General features: G+C 46.4%; 1 protein-coding gene across 18 annotated transcripts in view; it reads right to left on the bottom strand.

Annotated features, from left to right (window-relative positions):
• Window positions 1-121: 121 nt before the first annotated feature.
• Window positions 122-16,967, bottom strand: part of PMFBP1 (polyamine modulated factor 1 binding protein 1) — a 45,438-nt gene continuing 28,592 nt past the window's right edge. For 4 of the 18 annotated variants that reach the window (XM_070613816.1, XM_070613813.1, XM_070613815.1 and 1 more), the window contains exons 8-21: window positions 16,055-16,181; window positions 15,804-15,961; window positions 14,126-14,366; window positions 11,907-12,096; window positions 11,599-11,752; window positions 10,824-10,991; window positions 10,427-10,564; window positions 6,098-6,262; window positions 5,396-5,563; window positions 4,923-5,090; window positions 3,985-4,088; window positions 3,390-3,464; window positions 943-1,181; window positions 122-380 (exon numbers count right to left, since the gene is read on the bottom strand). In XM_070613816.1, the coding sequence (XP_070469917.1) occupies window positions 364-380; window positions 943-1,181; window positions 3,390-3,464; window positions 3,985-4,088; window positions 4,923-5,090; window positions 5,396-5,563; window positions 6,098-6,262; window positions 10,427-10,564; window positions 10,824-10,991; window positions 11,599-11,752; window positions 11,907-12,096; window positions 14,126-14,366; window positions 15,804-15,961; window positions 16,055-16,181 (2,112 nt within the window). In that variant the 3' untranslated portion in view covers window positions 122-363. Of the gene's footprint in view, window positions 381-942; window positions 1,182-3,389; window positions 3,465-3,965; window positions 4,089-4,922; window positions 5,091-5,395; window positions 5,564-6,097; window positions 6,263-10,426; window positions 10,565-10,823; window positions 10,992-11,598; window positions 11,753-11,906; window positions 12,097-14,125; window positions 14,367-15,803; window positions 15,962-16,054; window positions 16,182-16,967 lie in introns of all 18 variants that reach the window. The other 14 variants (XR_011538510.1, XR_011538507.1, XR_011538509.1 and 11 more) reach the window with 5 other exon arrangements.

Genomic DNA, 16,967 nt, shown 5'->3' with positions numbered 1-16,967 from the left:
GAATTATAGCTCCCCTGTAAATGTGAAAGAGACCAGTATCTTTTAGAATCCAGAGAAAACAGGGATGAACATGTTGCTGGGGGCTTGAGAAGGACAGAGATGTCTGCAAGACACCAAGAGCTCACTGAGACCGCTGTGCTCATGTCTTTATTTTAGAGTTTGGGCCTGGTGATGGTAGTATGGTTCCAAGGCGCACTCCACTGCAGGAAGTGGACAAAACTCAATAAAACATTAGCATCTTGCGAAATAGACTGGGATCTTGATATATTCCTGTAAAAGCTGATCCAGGTCAAGAGAGAGGGATGGGAAGTCTGTCCTCTGAAAAATGTGTGTGGAAATGATGCTCAGGGCAAGGCGCTGATTCTAGGAAAGTGAGGAACCTGAGAGAACAGGAAGGAAAAACAGTCTTGATTTGAGAAGAAATTAATGAGGTGACACCTCAAGGACTGGCCTCATGCCCAGGGAGCTCTGTTGCAGGTGACTTCTTCCCTCCAGGGTAACATGGAGTCTACAGGTGGCAGAAAAGGTAGCCACAGACACAGGCTGTGCAGGGGACCAGGGTGCTTCTGTGGGGGTTTTCAGAACACATTACAGGAGGAAGATGCCTGTTCTGCCTGCTCCACTCTTGTCCCCACACTTCCCAAAAGGGACTGGGTCAGGGGAAGGGGTAAGTCTGAATATGAGGCATTTGGGTATCATCAAAGATTCTTAGATCGGAACAAGCCTTAATTCATTCTCCTCCTCCCTTTACAGATGAGGAAACAAGGATCTCTGGTCCAGAGTGACTAAGACAAAGATCTGTTTTCTTTCCCTATCTGAATTCCCAATCCAGTGATCTCTTGAAAAACAATATCAGGCTGCTGTTATTATTATAATTTTTTATCCATGGGATTAGGAAAGACAACATCACAGTATGCAGCAAAAGAAACCTAGGAGACATACCTGAGCAATGGGGTATCCCCATATACTTGGTGATGTCCGTTCTTTGGCTCCCGTCCTGGGTCATTCCCTTCCAGCCCAAGGTGCCACACACTTTCCCCCTTGGTACGGGCTCTGTTTTGCTTGGGCCCAGGGCTTTAGTATACACCCCTGGGTGCCTGGCTTTCAGCTTCTTCTCCTCTATTTCATTCTTCAGCTTCTTGTTTTCCTGCTGCAGATGAACCATTACATTGTGGAGGTGGCTGGGAAGCAGAGGGAAGGACAGGTGGGTGTGTGCTCTGCCTCAGCTCCATGGATGCCCAGTTCCTGCCAGAGCTGGTGCTCTCACACATGCTCTGTGGAAATGGAGGTCTATGTGTGTCCCCTGGAAGAAGCCCAGGCCTGGGGTCAGGGTGGACCAAGAATGGGGACTCCTGACCCACTGTGTCATGTCAGCCCTGGGCCTGTTTCCTTATCTGTTAGATGGGGACAATCAAGTCTGATCTGTCTTCTGGGGTTCATGTAAAGATCTGGTTTAACAAATGACAGAAATTTAATTTGAAGAGCCAGAAGGCTGTTGAGAAGGCTCTGCTCACGTGTCCTTGATTTCTCCTGGCTATGCCTCAGAAACTCTCTCACCAAGTTCTGATGCCAAAGCCCAAGTTCTTTCACCCCCTTTGCTGAAAGGTTGAGAGCACAGGGGATCCCAGCTCTACTGAGAGCTTGGGCAAGTTACTCATGCCTATTTTACAGATGAGGAAATGGTGGCTGTGACGTAGGTGAGGGGAAAGGGAATTTAGCATATCTCTGGTGGCTCAATAAATGGCAACTGTTCATATCGACACTCGTGTTTCTCCAAACCAATGGTGAGGGCAGTGGGTGACAATGGGCTCTGGAACCAGACTTCCCCAGCTGGAATTCTGACTCTGCCCCTTACTATTCAAGAGACCACGGGCAAGTTACATAGCCTCTCAGTTCTTCCCTTTTCTCACCCGTAAGTGGGAATTATAACTGCACTGAGCTCGTGAGGTCTTACGAAGATGAATTAAGTTAGGACATGTAAAGCGCTTAGAACAGTGCTTCACACCTGTAAGCAATAAATATTAGTTGAGCTATTATTATTGAAAGATGATTTTCCTTCCAACAGGCTCAAGAATGAGTTCTTTGTGGAACACAGCTTCCTGGAACTTGGCACAATGTAAGAAAAGGCCTGAAGTTCTCTGTTACCTTCAGACTCTGACAATTTCTCCTTTGGTTAATCCCTTTCAGAAAATGGGTTTTGTCCTAGTGAAAAATTTCGTGGTCTCTTCTAGAGGAAATCAAATAAAGAATTCATCCTCAACTTCTCTGGGCACATGCTCTGCCCTCTTGCTCTCTGTAGACCTGGCTGGCGCTGAAGGCGCTGCTTCCCTTGTAGCCCCTCATGTCATTGCCATGCTCCACATGCCACTGGGCCTGGAGGTGGGGTCCTCACCATGGCCTCATTCCCTGGCTCTCTGCCACTCTCTCTGGTCCACTCGTCTCAGTAGCCCTGATGCCTTCAACATCGTGTACTTTCTATCCAAGTCCTGGCCTCTCCATTCCTTGACCTCTTTATTCCAGTGATCTTGTCCTCTCCTTAAACTCAGCCACCCTCCTAAGATCAAAACTCAGAACAGAGTTTTCCAACTTGGGCTGCACAAACTGGTTCCTGGTGTGTGAGGCACTGACGCCCTTGGCCCTTAGGGCAGGGTTTGGGACAGACATTGGTCAGTCAACTTTGTCATAAGCAAGCCCACCTCAAATCCTCCCAGCATGCCAAACAAATGTGGTCATTTCCTAAGTGTTCTCTGATGATGGGGTGGGAAGCACTGCCCTAGAGCTTATCATTATCTGTTTGTATGCCACCTCTGAAATCTCAGTTGTAGACGTCCTGTTCCTGAACTTCCAACGCTCCTCCCGTACCACACTCTCTGCTGACCCAGCTTGACCATAAAGGTGAACCAAGGTCACAGGGGACGGTGGAGCAACAAGTAGAAGGAACCTAGGTCCCCAAATGATGACGTGGGGCAGAGGAATCCACCGACCTGGACAGCTCACCTCTTAGAGCTGTTCCTTCTATGTTCTAGGTTCCTTCATTTGGAGAGCTCTCTGTTTCAGCAGCTCACCTCTCCCTAAGTGATACGGTCTGCTTTCAGTGCCTATTTCCTTCTTGTCACTTTTGCCTCTGAGAGTCATAGAAGGTGACAGTGGGAAGGGGTATAGAGATAATAACCTCGATTTGTGTTGTTGGTGAGGGAACTAAGGCCCAAAGAGATAAAGTGATGTGCCCGGGGTCATACAGTTGCAGATTCAGGACTCAAGTTCTTTCCAAAGTCCCGGGCTTCTCCTGGGGTCAGACTTACATTTCCAGTAAGAAAGCCAGCCTGGTTCCTGGCTGACCCTTCTCCTTAGCGCCCAAAAAGCAGCTAGAGTGAAGTGGGATAACTTACTCCTTTTCACCAGTCAGCTTGGCGATGTATTTGACCTGTTCACGGAGCTTGTTTCCTAGTTTCTCATTGGCGATCCTGTAATAAAATCCACGAGAGAAAAGAGTTCCCCAGACCCCCGTGAACAAGAGCACAGGCTGGTTGAACAGGACACTGGCGTTCTTAGCAAGGCTTTTGCTAGGCCCCAGGCCCCCGCTCATTACCCAGTCCCCAGAGTTAGAGCCTTCCTAGCACCTGGAAATCAGGAGGATGCTCCACAGTCAACTCCTATGCAAAGTCACTGATCCCAGATGAGTTCACGGATCCAGGCACTGAAGCCGGATTCCAGGCTGGGAAGAGGATTGTGACCCACAGTGAAGCATCTCTCTGCCTTGGAGCTGCTCCATTTCTGAGCCAGCAGGGCTTTCCGAACCTGAATGAAGAGCTGAGCCCCCTCCATCTTACTCCCAGCCCTAGGGTGTGGGCTGAGACTGCAGCTGTCTCCCAGGAGGGCAGAGTGTGTTGTGTGTGAGTGTGACATTATTCTTTGGCACATGTGTGGTTCCTCAGTTCAGCCCAGGCCGTGGGACCCTGCCTTACTTTTTTCTTCCTTTCTTACTTCTGCTCTTTTGCCCATTGCTCCATGTTGCACATAATCTGATCATTCTCTCGGCGTAGCCTACAGGTGTCTTTGGGCACAGACCGCTGGGGCAGGCAACAGGGCTTTGGTACAAGAAGGAAAAGAGATGATAAGGGGCGGGAACATAGGCCATCCCCTCCCTACGCCCAAATTGGGCTCTTCTCTCCTCCTGGGAGAAGTAGCGTCGACTCTGCTGTCCAACCCTGAGCTGAGGCCAGAGTTGGAACTGCCACAGCAGCGCTTTACCTCCAGCGGTGCAGGCTGCACCCAGGCAAAGGGGACATCTTTGAGCAGGCACCATTTATAGGAGAGACAAAGTAGATCTGTACACTTATAATAATGATTTTCAGGCCAAAGGCGTGAAAGTGACTTGTTCTAAAAAAGTAATATGTATTAAGCCAATTTTTTAACAGATGGAAGAGAAAACATCTTGAGGAGGAGTGTCTTTTTCCCAGTTTGAGCAAAGGCCCTGTGGCCACCCCAAGATGTCCTGAGGTTTCCTGCCGTGAACCTCACTGCCCAGGGGTCTGGGCATGAGGCATGCCCAAAGATCTCTTAGCCCATTCTACCGCAGGGTGAGTGAAAGTGTCAGGATGAGCTCTAGAGGGGGACTGCCCAGTGGATTATCTAAGTCGGGGACGGCTGGTGTATCTGACAGGGAGATGGCCCTCTCTCTTGTCTGGAATAGGGCCTTTGTTCGCTCAATATCTCTATCAATAAAGCCACAGGAAGATGGTTGGGTTGAGAAAGTTTCTGTGAGCCCAGAGCACCCAGCCCCTGCTTTGTACTGAATGGAGTAGGGTGTCTTTTCCTTGCTCCCAGGCAGCCTCACCCCCACCAAGGGCTGTCTGGCATCCTGTCGTGGGATGTGCTCGGAGGGACTGGGAGAAAGTGACTAGAAGCTGAGGAGCGCCCACCTCCTTCTCGTCTGCAAGGAGGCTCTCTTTCAGGGCAGCCATTTCCTCCTGGAAGGCCCTGAGCTGCTCCTCTTTAGCGGCCAGCATCTTGAGGTCACTCTGGTGCTGCTTCTGCCATTGCAGCACTTGGCAGCTCATCTCCTCCAGCCTCTTGTCAAAGGCGTGCACCTGCTCAGGAGTGCAACGTGAGGAGGGGGACACCCGTTTGCCACGCTGACCCCAGAGGACCCCTGACAAGGCACAAGGAAGGGTGCTCTCTTGGCTTTGGGGAGACTCTTTAGCGGGTAGTTTAATTTCCAGCGACCAGCAGAGGGCGCCCCTGCTCTGATCTTTGCCGCTTCAGCCTGAAGCCCAGGGAGGGACAGAATCTGTTAGCCAAAGGGAATGGCTCAGTGCTAAATGGTTCTGGGTAAAAGAGGCGACCTTGGGGACCCGGAACAGAAAGGCAGCCCCAGCCCCTGGCTGCTCCTCACCTCTAGCTCACTCTCCTGGTGGAAGCCCTGGAGTTTTTTTAATTCCACGTTGAGCTTTTTCATCCTCTCCTCATAAGCAATGATTTCATCTTCCAGCTGAACTTTCCTATCTTGGGCTTGTGTCAAGCTTCGCTGCAGGCTCTTTGTCTCTGAGGTGGCACGATTGAGCTTGGGGTAAAGACAAAGAGGGTGAGGGTGGCCGTCAGAGGCCTTTGGCCCTCTCTGCTGAGTCCTGAATGGAGAAGCGTTCCATCCCCTCCTCGTCATCTCTCCAGGGTGGCTCAGACACCTGGTCGCCTTGCCTGGTGCCCCAGAGATGGGTGGGAATTGACAGTGGTTGGTTTTCTGCATTGCGTCATCCCCTCCCCTTTTACCTCTCTTTCCAATCCTATGAACTGATCAGCCGGGCAAGATCAGCAAAGGGATGGGGCACAAATTTCCCCAACAATTCAGGTTTTGGGAAAACCCTGCCCCTGGGTCCCCCATGGCAGAAAAACTTGTTAGATTTGGCCTCTCCCCTCCCCTGAAAAGCCTCACTAAGAGGAAGCAGGCCTTCTCTGGATGGATATCCCAGCCATGCAACGGTTTGTAGGGGGCCCTGGTGGGAGCCAGTCTGCAGGGGACTGACTCCTGAGCCCCTCATGCTACTCAGATATTTCTTTGCCCATAAAAAGCCCTGAAGATGAGAGGGTGTGGCCTCACCTTCTCGAGGGCTTGTGTCAGGTCATCTTGGCAGGTGGCTGACTTCCGAGATAATTCCTCGTAGACTTCTTTACTGACCATGGTCTGGAGACACTGCTTCTCTCTCTGCAGAGCCTTGTCCAGCTGGGCCTGCAGACTCGCTAAGGCCTCTTTCTGCTGGGCTACCTTTAGGGAGGGGGAACCTCACCGTCAGGGTTCATGGCTACAGAGACATTCTCTGTGTCTACAGGAAATGGACACGCTCTGGGCTCTCCTTTCGGCCCTGACCTGTGGAGCAGTCTAATGGCCACATCCCCACTTCACTGTTGTCAAAAGAAGAGCTGCCTTTCCCAGCTCTTCTGCACTCCTCTCCCCACACTTCTCCTTCTAGTTAGTATGTCCCCCTGACTACAAAGAGTACTGGCAGCACTGAGTCATGATGTGTCAAGTACACAAAAACTCCCTTTCACAGACTCTGGAGCCTTTGATATGGACGTGGAATCCAAGTCCAGGATAGGAGACCTGAGGCATTTCACTTGTGCGCATTGTTCCTCACTTAGTTCCTGATGAATTCGCCAGACTTGATGCACCATGAAGGCAGGACTTGTGTGTTTTCTTCATCACCGTATCCCCACTACCTACAGCTCAGGGCGTGGCACCTAACAGGTGCTCAGTAAATACTAAATGATTTTTTTTGGACTGAATGAAATATTTCACTGGGCAATGTTTGGGAGGAGGAAAGCATTGAACACGCAGTTTAAAAAGAAGTGGCAGAAGTGTGTTTAAACATTGAAGTCTGTGTCTTAAACTTAGTAATGAATATTCATGATATAGTTAAAAGGAATTGAGATCTGGAGTTAAAGGACCTGGGTTGAGGTCTTGGTTCTGTCATTTACTTAATCTCTTTGAGCCTCAGTATCCTCTTCTGCAAACTGGGATACTTTCAACTCTTTCATAAGAGTTTTTGTGATGATCAAATGAGATTATGTCTGTAAAAGGGCTCTGTAAGGTACAAGTCACTATATAGCTATGAGTTATGATCATGAATATGCTAAGATATTAGCCATCTAGTTATATACTTTAAGTACAGGACAGAGATCAACTTCTAAGTCTGGAAGCAGGAGGGATCTTAGGAATTCACATGCCTGACTTCTGTTCTCTGGTAGTTAGTACACTTGCATCCTCCATGTGGCCATACACACATAAACACACTCTTTTTTCTTCAGTAGCTGTTCAGTGCTTGAAGTTTTTTATTTTTGCCAGATGGAATTTTTAGTACCTTTGACCCTAGCAATTAGTGAGATGAGGAGTGTTAGATTGTACTTCTGACCCTATATTATCATGCCCTGGGGGTGAAACTATTCCTAAATATGGAATAATTTGGTCTTTTGGAAATAGAAGTACATCTTTTCTGGGTACTTCTTCTTCTTTTTTTTGTGTGTGAGGAAGATTGGCCCTGAGCTAACATCTGTGCGAATCTTCCTCTACTTTATGTGGGATGTTGCCACAACGTGGCCTGATGAGCAGTGCTAGGTCCAGGCCTGGGATCCAAACCTGTGAACCCTGGGCCGCTGAAGTGTAGTGTGCAAACTTAACCACTGCACCACTGGGCTGGCCCCTTTTCTGGGTGCATCTGAAAAGCATGGAGTCAACTGGGTCTGCCTAGTAAACAAGGGCAGTCACTGGAGAAACTACAATTCACTATAAGCTCTTGATAATTGGTGGCCCAATTGAGAAATGTCACCAAGAGGTGAGATATTAAAAAGAAGGGTGATGAAAAAGATCATGATGATGCTAGAAGCTAAAATGGAAGCTCCATTTTAAATTCCTTTAACGTGAGTGTTTTAGCTTGGAGAAAGATACTAAAAACCTGCATATAAACATATGTAAATTACAGAATCAAGGAGTTTTAATAAAAGTTCTCATAAGGCTCTACTCTGCCCTTGCCAAAGGCATTAGGCCTAGACGGTTTTATGGGTGAGTCCCATTAAGTCATCCTTGATTCCTCGCGTTCTCTCGAATTCATTCCATCAGTTAGCTGGGTTAGCTCTGCTGCCAAAACACATCCTGAATTTGCTAACTTCTGTCTTCATTGACACCACTCTAGCTTTGATGGCAATAGCCTCTTAACTTGTTTGCTTACTTCCACACCTACCCCTCTCCAAAATCCATTTCCACACATTAGTCAGAGCTATATTTTGAAAGCTTAAATCAGATCAAATCACCTCCCCTGCACTTTTGAAGAAATCTCATCAATGTCTTTGCATTGCTCTTAGAATAAAATCTCAAATTTCTTAACAGACACCACAATGTCTGCCCCTACCTATCTTTCTACTCTCATCCTATACCAATATCCTCTTTGATTACTACACTCCAGTCAGACTGGCCTTATTTCACTTCTTAGAACATTCCAAATGTTGTATCAAAAGAATAATACATGACACACAGTCAGGACTCATACTAGGAGTGTAAGGGTGGGCCAAAATTAGGATCAATTAATTAATTTTATCCACCACATTACAGGGAACATCATACTGAAAGAGATGGATTCCATTCACATTAAAAGCAAGAAAAGGATGCTACTGTTGAACACCATACTGTAGGTACTGTCCAATGCAATAAGGCAAGACAAATGAAATAGGAATAAATGTTGCAAAGGTTTAGAAAATTGTTGTTGCTTGCAAATGATATAACTATCTGCCTAGAAAATCCATGAGAAGCAACTGAAAAATTATTACTGCTTATAAGTGAGTTAAATAAGATGTCCAAATACCGAATAAATATATAAAACTAAATTAGCTTTCTCATTATTAACAGCAATTAATTATAAAATACAGTAGAAAAATGTCCTAGAATCAAAGAGATGGAAAGGATCCCACGCTATATTGCTATGACTTCAGATGGAAAATTTTAAAACTGAGATAGAGAATATTGATGGGAAATGAATTTTAGAATGCAAAACTAAGCATCTTTCTAATAGCTGTTTTGATTGATTCAATAAGTCTACCACACTTGGGGTATGCTTTAAAAAAGTTGAACATGCTTACATGTACATAAAACTCTACGCTCCCTGATTTCCACCGAAAGAATTTTGAAATTAGTGCTTTTACTTTCACATTTACATGGCTATCTTTCTTGTGACAAACATGAAAATAGGCTCATATTAAATATTTAGGTAGTATCCCTTATATTCAGAGAGGTTCCTGGGGAGTCTGAGTGACTAAGACCTCAAGTCTGGATCACACCAAAGGAGAGATTTATATCTCTGGAGGACAAAACTCCAGAAACATCAGTGTCTGCGCTGTCTAATGTGGTAGATACTAGCCACATTAGCTTATTTACATTTAAATAAAACCAAAATTAATTAATATTAAAATTAAAAATTCAGTTCCATAGTCATATTAAGCCATATTCCAAGCACTCAATAGCCACATGTGGCTAGTGGATATAGTATTAGACAGCTCTAATATAGAACTTTTCCATCATCGCAGAAAGTTCCATTGGGCAGTGCTGTTCTTAAGCTTAAAATAGTCATAGTATTTTAAGACTAATTTTTTTATATTATGAAGGAATCAGAGCTGCTTGGTCTCTTATTTGTAAACCAAGAGACCACCTATCAATGCACCTATCAGGATGCTGTATTTGTTTCTTGCCCAGAAAGATGGAATGTATTCAGTTGGGGAAAACATCGCCATGCATGATGAAGGGGAAAGAGATTAGGTGTTAGAGCCAGATGATCCAGGTTCAAACACTGGTCCATCCCATCACTTACCGTGTAGTCACTTTGAGCCTCAGCCTTTCTTTCCTCCATAACCGGAGGATCATAGTAATGTATGTCTTGTTGGGAGTAAAGCAGATGGACGGCACACAATGGATTTAAGTAGACAGTCAATAGATGATGACTGATTTCAAACACAGTGCCTTGCATATGTTAGATGCCATTTATTCCTTTCTGCCATCTTTATTTGTGCAATGAAAAATAATCGTCTCCTCTTGCATCCTTTTTTTGTACTTTGGGACTATTTTTGGAAGTCTTCCCTAGCAAATTGCCCCAAACAATGGATTCACTCAGCTCTGGTCTAAAATACAGCATTGGATGACTTGATAGTTTGGGAGCTCCACCCGATATTAGTAAGACCTTCCACACATGGAAGAAACGTCTCTTTGGTTGAGCACCTGGGCGCAGAAGGGTTACTCCACTTCAAGGAGGGAGGTGGAGCTGCAGGCTCCACAGGATGCGCATGGGCCAGGCAGTTAGTAGCATTTCTGTTCTGGAGAAGAGCTAGGTACTGATTTCAGCTCATCACATGGTTCAAGTTTCTCACCCCTTTGGGGTTTCTGTCTACTCACCTCATTATTCAGCTCTTGGATGACTTGCTGGGAGGTGTTGTATTTGCTGAGACAGGAATCCAGTTGGGTAGAACACTGCATTAATTGTGCCTTGAGATTCTCATTGTCCTCCTCCAAATTCCTCATTTTCTCCTTTGACTGCTCCCCCATTAACGAATAAAGCCCAGAAAAGAGGCGTTACTTCAAACTTCTACAAAAGCCCACTCTTCCTTCCCTCACCACAGCTCATCCCGCGCCCTGTGGAATACAGAATTCCTCCCCACTTGCTGTTCCCCTCTTCCCTCCCTTCTCTCCTGAAGTCTGAGCACCCACGGCCTCTGTAACCTGCCAGGCCTGGATGGGTTCATGTCCAGCCCTGGATTCATGATCTGGACTCTTCCCAGATTTTCCTTCTCACCATCTTTTCTGTCCTTTTTGCTTCCTGTCGGAATGCCTCAAACTCTTCCTCCAGCTGCTTCGCCTGTTCTTTGCTCTTTTTCAACTGCTCCCGTTTCTCCTCCAGTAACTTTCTCACCTCCTTAAGCTCCTCTTCTAGATTGTCTTTGGTAGAGGTTTGCTCCCTGAGCTGAGAAAATAAAGACTGGCCTGAAAGATAGTCTTAGACTGTATAGTTTTTTTGGGGGAAAAAACACCCAAAAAACACCCCAGACAACTGTACACAGGGAATGGCTGAAATAAATATGAGGACAACACCTTGGTTATTTAGCATGTATACTAAAGTTTTCCCTGATGTTCAGCAACATCTTTTCTTCATTCAATTAGATATAGCAACTAATTTTATTTATAGATTAATTTCCCACGCATCAACCTTCTCTCTACTTACTCATCAAATCTTTCCACAAAAAAATCTCTGTGAATAAAGTTTTAAAAAAAATCTTAGAAAAGCACAAAAGGAAAAATTCAGAGATCAAAGACTTTAAATTGACTGACAAGGATAGATTTTGAATCCTAGAGGGAAAAAAACATTGTCCTTTGTTTTTAAGCTTAACCCTTGAAAATGCTTATTACTGGTCATGGGAACTGGAGCTGACTGGCTGGCTTAGCATTCTAACACAAATTCTGGAAAATCAGTCTGCAAAGAATTGGTGGTGGAATCTTCCCAAATAAAGACCAATATACTTAATCCTAAACAGAGTAAATGCTTGAGCTGGCTGCTTACTTGCCCTTCATACCTGGTGTTGAAGGACTTTTATATGATCTAGCATGTCATTCAGTTTCGTATCCTGCTCAGCCACTGTCTTCTGAAGCTGCCTCTTTTCCTTGTCTGAATTTTCAAGATTCCTCACGGCCTCTGAGAGTTCTGATGTCAGCTGCTCTATCCGTTTCCTAAAGCAAAGTGGCAAGAACGGGAGGATGGACTTCAGAGTCTGTATTGGCCGACTGTGAGCTGACTTGCTATTGCACTTTTGAACAGCTGCCCACAGTGTCCTGACTGGCTCACGAGAGACAGAGTCTCTTTCTGGAGGTGAACCCGTGGTACCTGCTGCACCTGAGTTCCTCTTTAGCCACCGAGGAATCTTTCTGCAGCTTCTGAAGTTCTCTCTGTAGCTCCTGTATGGTCTCTGACTTCTGTTTATCCAGCAAAAGGGAGCTCTCCAGTTTCCTCTGGGCATCCTCCAGGTTATCCTTTGCCAGAATGGCCTCTTCCTTGTATTGAGCTGCTTGCTGAGCTGCAGAAGACAGAAGACAAGCAGGGGGCATGTCCATGAGAGAAGGCAGTAAGCGTGAAGATCAGACTCTCAAACAAAATCAGTTAAAAAGTCTGTTCTTTCATTTTGGGACCTACTTCAATTTCCAATCTATCCTCATTTCTCTCCATTTCATTTTTACTCCTAAGGAGCTCTGTTAAATTATCTGTCTTTGACTACCTCCCAGTCGTGGCCCCCTCGTTGACTACAATTAAACAAATTGGTAGAAATTGCTCAGTATCTCTTGTGTGACTCATCATGTTATTAGGGACAGATCCTGACCCTCATGGAGTTTAGCGTCTAGTGAGGGAGACATAGCCGGCTCACCTGACGTAGAGAACACAGTAAAAAGCTCGCACTGATGTGAACTCAGGAAGCGAGATCAGCGTGGGTAAGAACAGTGGAGATGGACTTACAGAGGAACAGAGGTTGAGCTAGGCCTTAGAAGAAGTGGGAGGAAAGGAGTTGCAGATGAGGGACAGTTAGAATAAGCACCTGGTGAAGGGGTGGGGAAGGCACATGGGAAGAGACTGGTTTGATTGAAAGGAAAGTGGGAAGGAGTGCTGGGAGACAGAGGTGAGTAAGTGCAGGGACTAGAGGGGGCTTTGGAGGACGCCGAAAGCCTGAGAGAAATGTTTACACTTGGTTTGGTGGGCTCTTGAGCAGGGACTGACATAAAGTAAAGAGTGCTTTAGGAAAATTGGAATGGATTAGAATGGAGAAAGACTTCCTACAATATCATTTAGCCCACATCCTTGCCTCCACTGGGTATGAAGGGAAAAACACTCAAATAAGTTGCTTGCTGGAGTTTTTCTAGGCCAAATAGGCTCCCACATCCTATAGTTTCTACTATTGTTTCTACTTTAAACATCACTCTCCTCTCCATGTTTTCAGCCTGGGATACTAGAAGAAAGATGGAGTCACTAGAGAAATAATTACACACATTGGAAAAGAGGAGGAGGATTTTTTTTTTTTCTTTTAAAGCAAGGAAGAGAATAGGTTCAGTTTTGGGAATGTAGAGTTGGAGGAGAAGTTGGTTGCCCAGGTGGAGCGAGTCCCTAAAGACAAGACTGACTGCAGGTGTGAAGTCAGGGCTGGGGCTCTAGGTTCTGGAGTTGTCTGCAGAGAAATGTAGACAAATGCAGGAGGAGAGGCACTCACCAAAGAATGAGTGTAGAGGGAGAGGAGAAAGGGAGGCGAGCAGAGACTTAGGGTGATGACTGATGTCAGAGCAGGAGGGAAAAGAGGAAACAGTGGTGAGATATATGGAAGAACAAGGGACATGCTGTGTCTCCAAAGCTAAGAAACAATGGTTGAGGCGTGAAGGCCAACAGCATTGACAGACAGAGTTAGAGCAGGGTGAGGAAGGAAACCATGCTTTGGACTTTTTTTTTCCTAATTGATATATCATTCACATAACAAAATTTACCCTTTTAAAGTATAAAGTTCAGTGGTTTTTGGTATACTCACAAGGTGCAACCAACATTAACATCTAATTCCAGAACATTTTCATCACCCTAAAAGAAACCCCATATCCAAGGCAAGAAGTTACTGGTGATCTCTGAGAAGAGAACGTGTTTGGAGGCAAAAAGGAGAGAGAGCATTAAAGGGCAGGGAAGGAAGAGGTGCACTGTGTGATGACGGTCTTGGAGAAGATGGAGAGGAACATGGTGCCAGGAAGCCAAGTACAGAGCCTGGTCCTCCCCGTGGCGAGGAAAGGAAAGGTTGTCCATGTGAGCTGCTGCGAAATCGGTGGGCGTGGGAGTCCGCAGTTCACTCTCCCACACTGAACACCTGCTACGTGGTGGAGGCTTCAGGAAGAAGGTGAGGTTGGGTGTGAGTGAAGGAGTTCAGAAGGGCTGTCATCACTGCTGTGAGAGACAGCAGTTGAGACATCACAAGAGGGTTTGGTGGAAGACAGTGGAGAAGGAGACGCCGTTCAGAGAAAGGAGAGCTGCTCTACCCCACGGGTTGGAAATGTGGTGGGAACGGTGCCTGGGGGAGGCCTCACCAGCCAGCTTCTGCTGCTGTTTGGCGTCTTCGAGACAATCCCTCAGCTTCTGGATCTCAGCTCGCAGGGCCCCAGAATCCACTTTGCTCTTATTCTGCTTCGCCTCCTGGATGGCCATTTCGAGTTCTGTTGTCATTCGTTGCTGCTTCTCCAACTCCTTCTCCTTTTTTATGAGGGTGCTCTGAACCTGTGCCAGTTCCTTCTCTAGCTCATGCACCATTTCATCTTTCTCTTGGAGGAGCTGGGGGAGAGCAAAGTGTTAATGCTTATAAAGGCCTGGGCAGCAGTGAGGTCAGTTAGAGATCGTCTTGAGCCCTCGTCCAGTCACCATCTTCTCCTGTCTGGATATTGCAATGACCTCCTACCTGCGCTCCCTGCCTCTCCTTAGGCTCTTCTCTATGCAGCAGCCACAGGGGGGGCCTCTATAAAGGCAAGTCAGATCTTGCTATGCCTCTGCTCAAAACACCCCACTGGCTCCATCTCACTTAGAAAAAGGCCAAAGTCCTTACAATGACCTCCCAGGATGCTCAGGATCTGATCTGACCTCACATCTTGCTCCCCTCACCCCTCCCTGCTTGAGCTGGTCTTCTGGAACACTTGAGCAGACTCCCACCTAAGGGCTCTCGCACTTGCTAGTCCCTCTGCCTAGAATATTCTGCCTCAAGACCTTTGCCTGGGTGGCTCCCTCACTTCATTCAAATCTCTGCCCAAATGTCACCTTATCAAAGAGACCTTCCTGACCACCCTGTGTAAAACAGCCACCAAGCTGTTCTAGGAATTTATCATTACCTGACATTATATTATATGTTAGTTCTGTTATTTGTTTATTGTCTCTCTACACTAGAATGTGAACTCCAGGAGAGTAGGGATGTTACACGTTTTATTATATTCTTAATGCCTAGAATAGTGCTTGGCATATCATAGGAGATCAAAAATATTTGTTGAATGAATCTATGAATGATTCAAAGCTGTTTATCCAGACTCATTGCTTCTCGTCATCAGCTCTCCAAACATGTCCATTTTGACCGGTGGATCACCTCTGGACCTTGAAATGATCAACCAGTCAATCAATTGGATTATTTCTACTAGCTCAGATAAAAGCTTAGAGTTGGAATAGCACTAACTACAAAAGTTTGCATTGGTTTCACAAGTTTTCTGTCCCTAGATCCATTCGGCTTTTCCGGGAGCTTGCCTTATGTTGGCAACTACAGATCTTCTAGGGCACAGCTCCACTAATATTTTCAAACTGTCTGACTTGCATATTCATAAGATATCCATAATTTTAAAGACGGAAATTCACTTGAAATTCTTAATAAGGCTACACATTCTTTTATGGCATTTCTTTCCACAATCCAACATAAACAGAAGCATAAGGGAACAACACAAGTGTGTCCCAAACTCTTGTCCTTGAAGGGTTGAGAAAGAACCTCTTTCTTATAGGGCCGATATCTCTATTATGGTCCCTGGATAATGATATTTTATATACTTATTGCGTGCTATAAGAAATATCAGAGAAGTGCGCAGAATCCCCTCTGGGTCTGAAGAGCCTGCAGTCTCATGGTGTGGGTGTTGGTGTTTCCCGAGTGATCACAGTGGGTGTGGAACTGCACAACCTGCTCCAGCCCAGGCCTCACACCTGCCCTGTCAGCAGCTCCACCCAGAGAGCTCCTTGCCTTACCTTGTCTTTGTGCAAACTGAGCTTTTGGGTCTCAGTGAACTGTGTCTGTAGCTCCTGCAGCCGCCGTTGCAGGATGGTGACCTCCTTGTCCTTCATCTCCATGTGGGCAGATGTCTCCTCCCGCAGCCCGTGCAGGTCCAGCTCCAGCTTCATCATGTCTACAGCAGGGTGAGACAGAGTGCTTCCTGCTCAGAGGATGGTCCTGGCTTCCTTCTGGCTCCCCCACCACAGCCCGCCAGCCCATGGTTTACCCTTCAAGATGTGTTTCTTCTGTTCCGACACGGCTTCTAGCTCCATGCGCAAGTCCTTCAGCAGGTTCTGGTACTCCTCCACGTGCAGGCACTGGCTGTCTTTCTGCTCCTGCAGGTGGTTCAGGATCTGGGCAGACAGAAGAGCAAGGCAGGCTGGGGACATGGGGGAGGAAGGCTTTCTAAAATGCAGAATGTCAAGAAGAGGCAAAGCCCTAGAGACAGAAAGTAGAGTTGTGGTTGCCGGGGGCTGGGGAGGGAGGGGAGGGATTGCCTGCTCACGGGTGCGGGATTTCTTTTTCGAGTGATGAAAATGTTCTGAAATTAGTGGTGGTGCTTGCTCAAGTTTGTGAATATCCTAAAAACCACTAAATTGTACACTTTAAATGGTGAATTTTATGGTATGTCTATTATATTTCAATTTAAAAAATAAAGAGAATTAAAAACAGGGTGTGGCAGACTTCTCAGGCTCACATAGACTGTGCACAACAGAAGCCACTCCTTCCTCCCTGAAACAATCGATGGTATTTATGAAGCACCTACTGTGTGCCAGACACTGTCCTAGTGCTGGCTATGGTGGAGCAAACCACACAGACACAAATCCTGGCCCCCCTGAAACTGACCTTCTAGTGAGGTGAGACAGACAAAGAGCACAGCAAGAGTGACTTACGGAAAACCTTAAAAGTTGCTGGGTGCTATGGGAGAAACAGAATAGCAAAAGGGGAATGGAGGTGTATGGGGTGGCGGGGGCTGGTGGCAATTTTTAAATAGGATGCAGGGATTGGCCTCACTGAGAAGGTGGCCTCCAAGCAGGGACTTGCTGGAGGTGAGGCAGTGAGCCATGTTGTAGGGTTCTGAGCTTTGTAGACAGCGGGACTAGGCAGTGAGAGGGCCCTGGGGAAAGAACATGGAGGAG

The sequence above is a fragment of the Equus przewalskii genome, chromosome 3 (assembly GCF_037783145.1).
Source record: "Equus przewalskii isolate Varuska chromosome 3, EquPr2, whole genome shotgun sequence".
In the NCBI taxonomy this organism is placed as follows: Eukaryota; Metazoa; Chordata; class Mammalia; order Perissodactyla; family Equidae; genus Equus; species Equus przewalskii.
The sequence above is the reverse complement of the archived record's forward strand: the minus strand, read 5'-3'. Positions and strand labels throughout refer to the sequence as shown.